Raw genomic sequence first — 12,579 nt, forward strand, 5'->3', positions numbered from 1 at the left:
GAAGACTCAGAATGTGCCATGGAATCTGGGTTTTGATCCCTGGCATCCCCAGAACAAAACCATTTCTAGATGACCCCAGTCAGGGTAAAGCGGCAGGCTCTGCTAGAGGCAGGGGCCCGGGGAGCTGGCACCTCCAAGGTCAGAGAGGTCCTGCAGAGGGGAGCGCGTGGTCAGCTCTAGAAGCAGGCTGTGGAAGGGCAGCACGGAGCGGGCAAGCCCTCGCTGCCCTGCCCCCTCCCAAGAGGCATGCTGCAAGCTTAGGCATTGTAGTAGCTCCGAGGGACCTTATTTCCCTTCTGCTTCTCTTTCTCTGTCACAATTTCCCTTGGCCTACCTGTCAGTCATCCTGTTTTCCAAGAAAGCCTCCTTCCTAGGGAATTAGGGTGGAAGGGGGACATGGAAGGAGCCCTCCCCCTCTTTCGTTCTTCCTCCTCCTTTTTCTTTCTTTGCTCCCATTTCCCTTGCTCCCTTCCCCTTTTTCTTCCCCTTCTCGCAGCCATGTATCTGCCTTCCACCATCTTTTTTTGGTCTCTTACCTTGCGGTTATTCCCTTCCCTCCCAATGACATAAGCTAAAAGGCCCCAGTAATGGGAAAGGCTTCAGAAGGAATCTAGGGAGTGAGGCACCAGACTCCACCCCAAAGGAAGCATCCTCCCCAGGAGGGTAAGAGTTAAGCTTTCCTCCCTGCATCCCTCTTCCTCTCCTCCTCTTCCTCCTCTCCTCTTCCCTCTCCTCCTCCTCCTCCTCCTCCCATTCCCTCCCTCCCCTCCTCCCTCCCTCCTCTGCCTTTCAGTCCTGCAGCTAGGTACTGCGCATGCCTAGCCCCGCTCCCGGCTCTCAGCTGCCCGGGGACCCTGGAGCTGAGGGAGGGCGGGAGGGAGGAGGCGGCGGCGGCCCCGGAGAGATGTGTCCCCCCACGCACACACACTGCCCACCCCGTCTCCCCTGTCCACGATGCCGGGAGGGGGAGGGAAGGCGCGCCCTTCCCCGGGCTGGAGCATCCAGGGACCCCAGCCTCTGCTTCACGGCTAGGGCTGCATCTCTCTCCCTGCTGGGGGAGAGAGAGAAGCTTTGCCATTGGTGCTTGAGTGAGTGAAGGAGAGATGGGGGGACGGCAGGGGGGACTTCGGCTTCGCTTCGGGCCGCCGCCGCCGCTGCCGTCCGCCGCTGCTGCAGAGCCTGGGCGCGGGGCCGAGGAGGGGGAGGGGGGCCTGGATCAGGGCCTCTCACGCAGCGGGGGCGCAGGCACGCCCCCCCGTCCCTGGGTCCCCTAGCCGGGTCACTGCCGGGGGGCGACGTCCCTGCGAGATTGAGAGCAGGCCCCCGAAGGGATGCTTTCTCCGGTGCCCCTCTGTTCATCCCGAAGGGCTGCCCTGTAGCACAGAGAGGGCAGGGTACCGAGGCAGGAGGCCGCCCCCGAGAGCCGGTCCTCGGCAGGCTTTCCTGGGGCCTGTGTGGGGGAGGGGGGCAAAACGGCCACGTGTGCCCGAATGTGTTGCCCCAGCCTGGCTGCCTCCTAAGGGTGTGTACTTCCTTGTGCGTGCATGACTGTATACTCCATCGGGATCCACCTAGGAATACGCACACAACCCCTCAGTACGTCCACACTGACATTCGGAACCGCTAGCCTCGCCACGGGCCCTGTTGTGTCCGAAGTGGGGCGCCTCAGTGTCCATCTGCGCGTGAATGGGCTGTGTATGTTGGGGTGCCCAGGGGACAGACTAGAGCAGGGGGACCACCTTGTTGCCTTAGCAATGGTTCTGGAGGAGGTGGTGATGGACCTTGACCTCCACCCAGCTCCATCTGGGGCCATCTGAGAAAGAGCTTCCATGTCAAGGCTTCAGTCCCTCTAGCAGCTGAAAATATCTCTTCCAACAAATAATCAATCAGTGTCCCTCTCCCTGCAAAGCCTGAATGTCTCTCTTAACTTCCCCCAACCCATTCTAGGGCTGGACATCCTTTTCTTTTTGCATTCCTCCCCTCCTCTCCCTCCTCTCCCCTCTGTCTGAGGCAGAAATTGTTTCTTTTCTTTTTTGTCTTCTCATCCCCCTCACTTAGCACCATTTTGCACATAATAGGCACTTGACAAAGTTTTGTTGAATTATATTTTGCCTAGGACTGGGACACATCCATGATGCTCCCTTTCCCAAATGGCATCAGGAGCTCTTATAATCCTGGGGATGGATGAAAAGTACTTGAAACAGACTAAATCTTAGTGCTGTGAAATGGCTCTGCTGTTAACTTTCCTACACCATGCCTTGAATGAACTCCTTTCTCATCTCCCTGACTCTGTCTCTCTTTCTCCTCATCTTCTTTCAAGGCTCCCCTCAGGGGTCACTTCCTCCATGGAGCCTTTCCTCATTCAGCCATTGGTGCTTTCTCCCTCCTCCAATGCCTTGTATTATAATTATTCCTATGCACGCTGTACCTCACTGATAGAATGTAAGCTCCTTGCGAGCAGGGTCTGCTTCATTTTATTTCACATTCCTATTATATTGGACATAGTTTATCCATTGAAAGGAGTGGTGAATGATAGAAGGCAAGGGGTCCAGCCCCCTTGTCTTGAAGGAGATTGCAGCCTGTTTTTTTTTTTTTGTTTTGTTTTGTCTTTGTTTTGAGACCAGATATACAACTCAAATAACAAAAGAACAAACACTAATTTTTCAGTTAAGTATAAAGTTATGTGGTACAAACAGTGAATGTAAAATGAGACAGAGGAGACTACTTTAGGCTAGGGAAATCAGACAGACTTCAAGGAATAGGTAGAACTTTGTCCTGGGGCTCAAAGGATAGGCAGAGATAGGAGACCAGCAAGGAGAACAGCATGAATTTCTCATGTGGTACTATTTCTTGGGAAGGAGAAAAAAAATAAGATGTAGGGGAAAGGAGAACTCTTATTCTCCTGAAGTCTCTAGGAGAAGGGGAGGAGAGTGCCTATAGGCAGCAGCTTTCTTACCTCAACCTTTTTTTTTTTTTTTTTTTTTTTTTTTTTTAAATGTCATCTTTCCCTTTGGGAGTCTGAAGATCCCCTCTCAGAAAAATGTTTGTAAATATTGAAGGTAATGCTAAATTTCAGTTAGAAGTTAGTGAAGATGAAGGTGTGGTTTTTTTTTTTTCCCCATCCAAATTCACAGACCCTGAAATCTATACAAAGAATGCTGGGACCTCCTGATCCAGTCCAACCTCTCTGGCATTTAGTCACTGTGGCTTTAACTGGTTGAAGAGTATTCCTTTCCAGGAATTATTCTATTCTGACTTGAGGGGGACATGTGAGCGAACAAAAGAAAAGCCCTTTGGGACAGTCTAGGATTCTAAGTGTCCGAGTGTCTCTCTTCTTTCTTTCGGGATTGGCATAGAGAGGATTGACGTCTGTGCATACAGACACTGGATGGACAAGAAGGCAGGGAACGGCAGAAGGGAAAGCAGCCCGGGCTCTCCTCTCCTCCTTTGTGTGCTGTTCCTTCGGTGGCATCTGTGCTTAGGTTTGAGTTGGAGCACCTAGTTCTGGAGACAAAGGGAAGCAGGATCCGGGCTCCTTTTGGCCTGGCCCAGAGTAGATTTTGGAGGCCAGAGAGCTTCCACAGGACTCCTCCGGTCTTCGGTGGCTGTGGCAGAGCGTTCCAGCCTTGGCCTGAGGCTGGCAGTCGGGCCGGGAGAGGGGTCAGAGGCTCCCCTGCAGATGCTGGAACTGGCAGATTGGTTCCTCTCGTTTCCCGTCCTTCCTCCACTCCCGGCCTCTCCCTCCCACACAAACCCTTTTCTCAGGCTCCCTAAGACCAAACCCCTCCCCCTGAGACAGCCCTCTCTGCTTTTGGAACCTCCGGCCGTCCCAGAGGGACTTGGGTGCCTGGGATGGCAGCTGCAGGGTCCATTCTCAGGCCCCAAGGCCAGAGCTGGGACCTCGGGAGGCCGCGGCCTTCTCACTGCGCGGCGCTCCCATCCTTCCTGCTCCCTTCTTCCCCCTCCGCATTCTCCGTTCTCCGGCCTCCTCTCCTGGTCTCTTTCCCCAATATTTCCCGAAAGGCCCCCCTCTCACAAAGAGACACCAGCGGAGACTCGCGTGTGCGGAGACAGACACAGCCTTACAGCGGGCTGAAACAGACAGCACATGGTCAGTTTCACACATGGACATCTAACGGCTCGCAGACCGCAGCCTAGTTCCGAGCACAAAGATAAACACCGAAAGCCCGTAGACAAGTCTCCCCGCATGCACAAAGGCACCGACCCACCCGCACACAAAGGAGCCACGGAGCTCGGAGCTGGGCACACACGAGGTACCCCGCTCACCGCCGCCTCCCCCCCCCCGCCCGCACCCAGCCCCTGCGGAAGGGGCTCTTCCATCCCCGGCCTCGCGCCGGAGTCTTCGCAGTGAATGTTTCCCTGCTCGGCCTGCCAGGTCTCAGGGGGAAAGAGCCTTAGAAATGCAGCAGGAACGCTTGGGGAGGGAGGGGGAAAGTTGGAAACGATTGTTCTTCGCCTGGCTCTCTAGGCGAATTCCCTAACCCAGAAACTATTTGCGGAGACGGCCCCCGGGTGGCTGAGCCGGGTCCCCAGCCTCCACTCCCCCATCCTCCCCCTCCCCTCGCCCCCTCCAGCCAGGCCTCGGGGCTGCAGGGCGGGCGGCCGGGCCGAGCCACAGCCGGCGTTTTCAGATCGCCTCCCCGCTTATCTGCGCTGTTTGGCCAGCGAGGTTTAGAGAGGCAGGATTTTCTGTCCCCACCGAGTAAACAGCCAGACCCCGGGCAGCCCGGACTATTTCTGTCTTATCAGTGCAGGAATGCGGCAGCGGCAGCGGCGGCGGCGGCGGCGGCGGCGGCAGCAGCGGCGGCAGTGGTGGCAGCAGCTGAGCTGGAGCGGCGTGGGCCGTGGGCCGTCAGGGCAGCCCTGAAGGGGCCCCCTCCCCACTCCGCTCTAGTAGAAGTGTGAGAGAGCCCAGCAGGACTCAGAGGGGAGAGTTGGAGGAAAAAAAAGGCAGAAAAGGGAAAGAAAGAGGAAGAGAGAGAGAGAGTGTGTGTGTGAGAGAGAGGAGCGGCTGAGCCCACCCCGATGGCCGCGGACGAAGTTACTGGAGGGGCGCGCAAAGCCACGAAAAGCAAACTTTTTGAGTTTCTGGTCCATGGGGTGGTGAGTGGGGGAAAGTTAGCGGGGGAGGGTGAGTGAGCTGGCTCCGGCTGAATGGAGGGATGGCCGGGAGGGGCCGGGCGGGCTCTCTCCCCTCTCAGCCCCTCGGCCCCGGGGGCGGGGGGCGCGCTGCACCCACGCCCCGGCCCCACGGCCCGCCGCGCCAGGGAAGCCTCCGAGCCTGGACCACCTTGGGCTGGATGGGGACGGGCGAGCAGGGGGCGAGGCGCCCACTCAGGTCCTCCCTGGAGACTCGGGGGCGCCGTGGGGAGGGGCTGGGGAAGCTCTGGGGACAGCCTCAGGTGGGGGCAGCCCCGCTGTGACCCCAAACTTAGGCCGTGACCCCGGCCCGGGGGAAACGGGCTGTCGGAGCTGGGACAGAGCGCTGGGTCTCCCGGACTCGGGAGTGAGGAGCAGGTGACTTTGAGGGAGCTGCGAGTGGGAGAAATTCCCAGCCCCCAGACAGGCGGCCGGGCTGGGCCTGTGCGACCTCCGGCCACAGGGAGGTGGGGGGAGCGGCCGGAGCCCCCGGCCCGGGGACTGGGGAGCCTCCCGCCGGGCTTGCGCCTCCTCTGGAGGGCAGGGCTGCGGAGGGCTCAGAGCTCTCCGAGCACCCTGGAAGGTGTTCCCAGGTCCTCAAAGGTGTGAAGAGGTGGGGCCCCGAGGGGAGCGGGAACAGAGTCTCCATCCCCGGGGGGGCAGGAACGGAGCGGGGGAGCTGGGATCTCGGCAAGGCCGGGGCACACCTGGCGGGAATGAGGCTCCGGAGGGCATGGCCTGGGACACGTGGAGGAGGCGGTGTGTGTGTGAGGGGAAGAGACTCCAATGACTCGGGGCAGCCTCGGCATCCCCTGTTGGGAATAGATGGTGGTGAGAAGAGAGGGAGGTGTGTTCAGGTCCCCTCATCTTTTTTTTTTTTTTTTTTTTTTTTTGAGAAAATGGATTTAAAAGACCAAATTTGGGATTTGCCCCCAGTGGAAATCCCCTTTTTGGTTATGGAAAATTCTCTAGCATTTAAGCAATTATCTTTGACTCCTTGGGGAGGAGATCTGGGCTCCCCATTCTCTTGGGGGCAAAGAAGGTCCCCCAGCAAAGGAGGAAAGGGAATGAATAGCTTTGTCAAGGGGTGAAGAGCCTGAGATGGCCCCTGGACTTGGCTTCTGGAGCAGCTCACCCTCAGGATAGGGCATTGCCAGGAAACTCATCGGGGAAGCCCCCTCCCCAGGGATACCAAGTCTCAAGCCCATTTCCAAATAAAGCCCCTTTGAGAAAATGGGCATGGGGGTGAGATTAATATATCTAAAGGGACTTAGAGCATTAAGGGTGTTGCCCAGTGCCCCCTGCCTTGCCTCCCTCCATAGAGCCCAGGCAGCCCTCTGTGAGTCTGTTCTGTGGGTGTGGAAGGGCAATCGGAGGCTCCAAGAACTTGCTCTGAATATCCATGACCAAACAACCCACCTCAGAAGTGTGAGTGACAGGAGCAACGGGGCTTCTGAGGAGCTGGGGGAGGGGGATGAGAGTACAGTCGGGAGAAAGGGGTCTGTTGTGGGGAAGTGACTACCCTCCCCCTCCCTTCAGGATTCTCTTATCCTGAGTCCTTTTGGTGTCTTGGCTTTAGGAGAGATGGGCAGAGACAGCTGGCCTCAGGCAGGGGGAGGGGAGATTAGGGTTAGGGATATTCTGGGGCAGAGGAGTGTTTGCTGTGCTGGGGGCATCAGGCTCAGTGGAGAGGCTCCTCCTTGTGACTCAAAGGCAGCTGTACTCCTGGGAGGGGAGAACTCGGGCCACAACTGGCAATTTCATGAGAAGATGACAGGTGCAAAGAATCCTTAACCCCCCTCTCTGTTTCCCTGACCCTGACTGCCCCCCTTCTCCCTCTTTGCAAGTTTCTGGATTCTCTTGCTCCCTATCCCTCCCTCCCCCGGCCCTTTTTCTAGGGCCTGGACAATTGGGGTTAATGAGCATGTGGATCACTTCATTCACTCATTTGCATCTCATTTGCATGTCATCTGACCACCCAGGGACAGGGATGCTGATTTCTGCCTATCTCCTTCCCCTAGGCCCCCAAGGCCCCTCTGACCCCTGACTGTCTTGAGTGGCAGGACTTGATTGAGTTGGGGGAGGAGGGGAGGATAGGAAGGGCATTTGGGGAATAGGAAGAGAAGTGTGAGATCCTTTAAAAGAACTGCACGGATTGGGGCTGGGGTCCCCAAACATTCTTTCCCCGACTTGTCAGCGATCCAAAGAGAAGTGGCTTCAAAGCCGCCTCTCCAGCTTTCACAGAGCCTGCTTCCAGCTCTGACTGGCCCAACATTAGGGCTCACCCCAATACCACCTCTGACCTTGTCTCTGGATACTATCTTCCATCATCCCCAAATGAGAAAAGAAATGGGAAACCCAACTAGATCCCATCTCTGATCTGTCCTCCCGTATGTTTGCTTCTGGCCTTCTATCTCTCTCTGCTCTTCTCTTAGAACATGGAGAAGGATTAGAACAGAGTAATATCAAGTGGAATGGGACATTTCGGAAAATAGAGGAGTGGGGATTTGAGCCAAAGGAACAAGAAACAAGGTCCAACAGAGACCTGGAAAAGGGTTCGTTGAGGATGTAGAAAGAATTCCATTTTAGGATCCAATCTGAATCCCAATTGGCTTCCAGGGGCATGGCTCCTCCAAATGGAAAGAGTTCAGGAAACTTACATTCAATAGTAGGCCTTCCACCTTTCACTGCTTTCTAAATTTCCCTCATCACTGACCCCAGTCAGAAGCTCAGAGCTTTCCTAGCTTCTTGGCTCACTAAGCTGTCTTAGTTTCTTGGATTCACAGAACTGCCATATCCAATCCCTAATTACCTGTCTTCCTTTCTCTGCTGCAGCCACCATTGCACCCATTTCCCTCTTTCCTTTCTACCCCTTCCAGACCACAAGAGTGAATTTTCTAGGATTTATTTACAAAGAAAAAGAGAATGCACAAATTCAAAAATAATATACCAGGGCAAGGTAATTAGAAGTATGTGTAAAAGAAACCGACCCAGTCCCAGACTGAATGGCACCTAAATTTTCTAACCTAATCCTTAACTAAAGTTCCCTAGGCTTAGTCTGGCCGGTGATTCCTTCTTTGCCAAGAGCCCCCAGAACATGGTGTCATATTTTTCCCATAGCCCCAGATGAAGGTACCCTTACTTAGAATACTCTAAAGCCAATTTGGGGATTGACCCACCTGAGTTTTCTGTATGCACTCATTCATCCATTCTTCTAATCCTCATCTCAGCCAACCAGAAAGCTTTCTGATGACTTGGCCAGATTGTGGTGCTCCTTCCAATTACTTTATAATATTTCTCTCCTGTTTTACCAAGGAGAAGCAGAATGGGTCCAGGAACCCCATCCCCTCTTAAAAAAAAAAGTCAGCTCCTTTATTTAGAAGCACAAAATTAGGAGGTGAGGTTAGGACTGGGGATTGAGATTGAGATTGGATAAGATTGAACTTTAGGAGTCTAGCCCCTTTTTTGAGAAAAACAGCATGCTCTAAAGGAAATTACAGAGCTAGAAGTCATGAGGCTCAGATGCTTTAAGCCTGTCTTTGCCACAAACTAGCTGGGTAACTTGTAGCTTTCCTCTCTATAAAATGGGGAGTTGGACTAGCTTGGCAACTTTTTCACCATTTTGGTGATCTACCTTTGACAGTCTGGTGAATACTATGGGATCCCTTCTCAGAAATGCATATAATAAAACACCTAACATTATGAAGGAAACCAATTATATTGAAATAAAGATGTAATTTTTCCCATCTAAGTTCACAGGCCCCTTGAAATGTATAGGTGATCTATCTTCTGCGGCCCTAACATTATATAATTTTATGGCCACAAACAAATCACTAAATCTCACTTTCCTAGTTTATCAATTGGGTATAATTACTAAAGGTGAAGGGTTGTTGTGAGAATCATATAAAATTCCTTCATTTGGCAAATTCCTGCTCACAACTTTCACAGAAGTCTGACCATGATGCATCATTGTGATGTAGAGGTGACCCTGGCCAAGTATAAGTTTTGGCAGGACCTATCAGGATGAGCAGCATGCATGGGGCCAGTGGCCGACCTATCCACCATCTAAGTGTGACCCAACCAGGTGCAAAGAAGTTCGTTGTCGGAGGGCTGGCTGCCAGAGTAACTCATGCTGATATCTTCTAAGGCAAATGAAGGCCTAGGATGTGCATTGGTGAGGGAGGGCCATGTGAAGGTGATGGATCATACAGCCTCGAGGTATCAAACAGAGCTCTTCCCTCTCACACATACGACTGCACGATCCTGGGCAAGTGACTTAAACTCTTAGAGCCCCCAGACAACTTTGTAAGACTTTTTTGCAGCTCAATTGTTGATCTGCTGTAGTGGAGGGAAATCCTGAAACTATGAAACATGTGTCCTGACCAACATGCAAAGAGCATCGTACTGGGTGGTGTAATCATGAGCGTGAAAAAAGTGTGGGTGCTCTTAGTCTTGTGGATCCTGATTGAGCAGGACTCAAAAGAGATCCCCTTAGCATCTGTCTGGGTAGCATCCAGCTTCTTTTGTAAGAATGAGCTGCACCAAAATAGAGCATATTCTACTCTGAGAAACCTCCCCCCCCCCTTTGCCCTCCCCATCCCCTTTATCCCTCTCATTGCTAGCAGCCTAGAAAGCTCGGGGTTGGAGCTGAGGGTCTTGGACCTCGGAAGATATCTGGGAGGGGGTGGGAAGGATTGGTGCTGCTGGGAGCATCCAGAGGCTTATGTGGCCACATTAGGGGTGTAAATCTCACAGGGGCTTTGAGCCTCCAGGGGTGGTCTCTGGAGAACATCAAAGGCTAGCTGCTCCAGTCTGACTGGCTCGCCATGTCTCTGCTTTGCTCCCCTTCTCCCCCCGCACCCTGCTCCCCAACCCAGCGCCCCGGGATGCCGTCTGGAGCCCGGATGCCCCATCAGGGGGCGCCCATGGGTCCCCCGGGTTCCCCGTACATGGGCAGCCCCGCCGTTCGGCCTGGCCTGGCCCCGGCCGGAATGGAGCCAGCCCGCAAGCGAGCAGCACCCCCGCCCGGGCAGAGCCAGGCGCAGAGTCAGGGCCAGCCAGTGCCCACAGCCCCTACCAGGAGCCGCAGGTGAGTGAGAGAGCTACCTGCAAGTGGAGGGAAGGAGGTGGGGGAGGAGAGTGACCGGCTTTGGGAATAGCTAGGCCTAGGGGCAAAGTTTTTGGCTAGGAAGGACCGATCCAGATGGAGGAATACGGCCCCTTTCTTCCCGTTCTAGAGAAGTCCTTCCTTTAGGCTTTGGCCTTTGGCTTTCCCCATTTTCCTTCCACAATTCATAATGAAGTGACGGCATATCCACAGCTTCTGCCTCTCCCCCCGACATGCTCGCTTCCCTTCCCTCATCCTACCTTGTTCGGCCCTCCTCCTCCCCAGACCGTCCCCCTGTCTCCCTGCCCCTGTACATGTGCTCTGTTAGTTCTCTGTCAGCTCTGGGGTGGCTCAGTGGGACATAGTCCTGTGGGTTGTAGAGGCCACAGGAGGGTCCAGTGGGCTCCACACCCTGGTGGTCCAGTTCAGTCCCATCACTATAGCTTCCTTCTTGCTGCAGCTTGGGTTGCACATACAAAACTCCCTCTAGGTCTCTGAGTGTTAGCAAAACATGGAAGCCTTATTTTGCATAAGAGATGAATTCTTGAAAAGGGCGTCATTTGAACTTTTGTAAATTATTACTGTTCAATCGAATCCTAGTTTAAAACATTCAGTTAAGTTCCCTCCCTAAAGCCTCAGTTTCCTTAAATGTCCAATGAAGGAATTCCCTAAATGACCTCCGAGGTCCCTTCCAACTCTAAATCCAGTGAGTCCAAAGGAATCTCACGGTAAAGGAAACGATCCAAGCCTCAAGGACACAGCTCATCCCTGATTTCTCTCCTGGAAACCTGGGTTTTCCATATAGTGAGTTGGCTTAAAGTGAGGTGCCCCTGTGATGAAAGAGCCCTCCTGCTCACTCCCTTGGCTGGGGGGGCGGGGAGAACGGGGAGCTGGGCAGTGGGACGGAGCACCACAGAGGGGCAGTGTGGAGCCATCCTCCCAGGACGGCTCCGACCAGCCTCAGACTTCCCCGGCCTGGGTCTGAGAAGAGATTGGACAGTTTGTAGTTGGAAGGAATCTCAGAGATCATTGAATCCCAGATTCAGATCTTTGTCCTGTCCCCAGCCCCTACGTGGCCCCATCCCCTGGTGCCCCGTGCCAGCCACACCTCCCCAGCTGTGTAGGCTACTACGTGGTGTCCCTGCCCTGGGCATCCACAGGCCGTGGGCATGAGTGCCCCACAACGTACCTGCCTTCCTCATTAGACATGCATGTGTACCCTTTGAATGCCCCTGTCCAGACGCAAGTCGGAGCACATCCTTACCTCATTCCCCTGTGAGTAGGAGGAAAGCAGGCTCCCTTCCCCTCAGCGTAGGCCGCCGGCCCCAGCCCCATCCCTTCTTCCCCAAAGTTGCCCTTTTTGCGCTGGAGTTTATTGCTCGAGCTCCACAGCCCTGCCCTGCCCCCACCCCAGCTCTTCCCTCCGGTCCAGGCTTCCTGAAAGAGCCCGGCGGACGAGACTTTGAATACCACTCCCTCTCCTGTCCCCCAAGTCCAAATTGTTCCAGATCCTCCCCGGCCCTGTGGATGGGGTGGGAGGGAGGGGGGTTCTGAGGCTAGGGAGTGACTGCCCGTCCCCCCCAAGGCCGCAGCTCCAGCCCCGCTGCCTGGCCGCTGAGCCCCTCAGGCAATCGGGCAGGCTGTGGGAACCCCAGCCGGGCGGGCGGAGATGTCGGGATAATTTAGCAGGTGGCCTCGTTACTCCCAGATCTGTCGCCATGGTAACCTGGTTTTTTCTTTAAAAAATGTACAGTGCCAAGAGGAGGAAGATGGCTGACAAAATCCTCCCTCAAAGGGTGAGTGCCTTTCACGGCAGCCCCCCTGCCTGCCCCCCTCCCTTTCTGCTCCCCTCCTCTGCTGCAGCCCCCCCCCACTGCGATACCTCCCCCTCCTCCCTCCGGGCCAAAGCTTCTTCGTCACAGTCACTTTCACTTTTTCTCTAAAAAGCTAATTAAGAAGTGAGGCTCCCCAGGCCAGTGGATTGGGAAGGGGGAGGGGGACAGAGGAAAGACGCAGAGATCTGTGGGGCTAGAATGCTTACTGGAGCTGGGGGAGGTGGGATTTCAGCGTGCAGAAGTTGAGGGATCCAGGAACAGTCTGGGAACAAGAAGGGGGTCCTGAAGCTTTGGGGGGCAGCGGGAAGGAGAATCCAACTGGGGTCTGAGCAGGGAAGTAGAATACTTCAGAGAGCTGACATAGAAACTGGCTGGGAGTGCAGGAACAGGATCCCAAAGAGACTGGGCAGGGTAATGGTTCCTCGATGAGGTGAAGGGTAGGAGCCGGCCCCCACCCGCCAGCGGTCTGTGCGCTAG

The 12,579-nt window shown here is 54.8% G+C and overlaps 1 protein-coding gene across 5 annotated transcripts in view; it reads left to right on the forward strand.

Annotated features, from left to right (window-relative positions):
* Positions 1-12,579, forward strand: part of SMARCD3 (SWI/SNF related BAF chromatin remodeling complex subunit D3) — a 76,467-nt gene that overhangs the window by 59,359 nt on the left and 4,529 nt on the right. For 3 of the 5 annotated variants that reach the window (XM_074267468.1, XM_074267467.1, XM_074267466.1), the window contains 2 exons: positions 10,038-10,249; positions 12,021-12,063. In XM_074267468.1, coding sequence (XP_074123569.1) covers positions 10,047-10,249; positions 12,021-12,063 — 246 coding nt within the window. In that variant the 5' untranslated portion in view covers positions 10,038-10,046. Of the gene's footprint in view, positions 1-570; positions 664-4,782; positions 5,125-10,037; positions 10,250-12,020; positions 12,064-12,579 lie in introns of those variants that run through there. The other 2 variants (XM_074267469.1, XM_074267465.1) reach the window with 2 other exon arrangements.

The sequence above is a fragment of the Sminthopsis crassicaudata genome, chromosome 5 (genome assembly GCF_048593235.1).
Source record: "Sminthopsis crassicaudata isolate SCR6 chromosome 5, ASM4859323v1, whole genome shotgun sequence".
NCBI classification, from domain to species: Eukaryota; Metazoa; Chordata; class Mammalia; order Dasyuromorphia; family Dasyuridae; genus Sminthopsis; species Sminthopsis crassicaudata.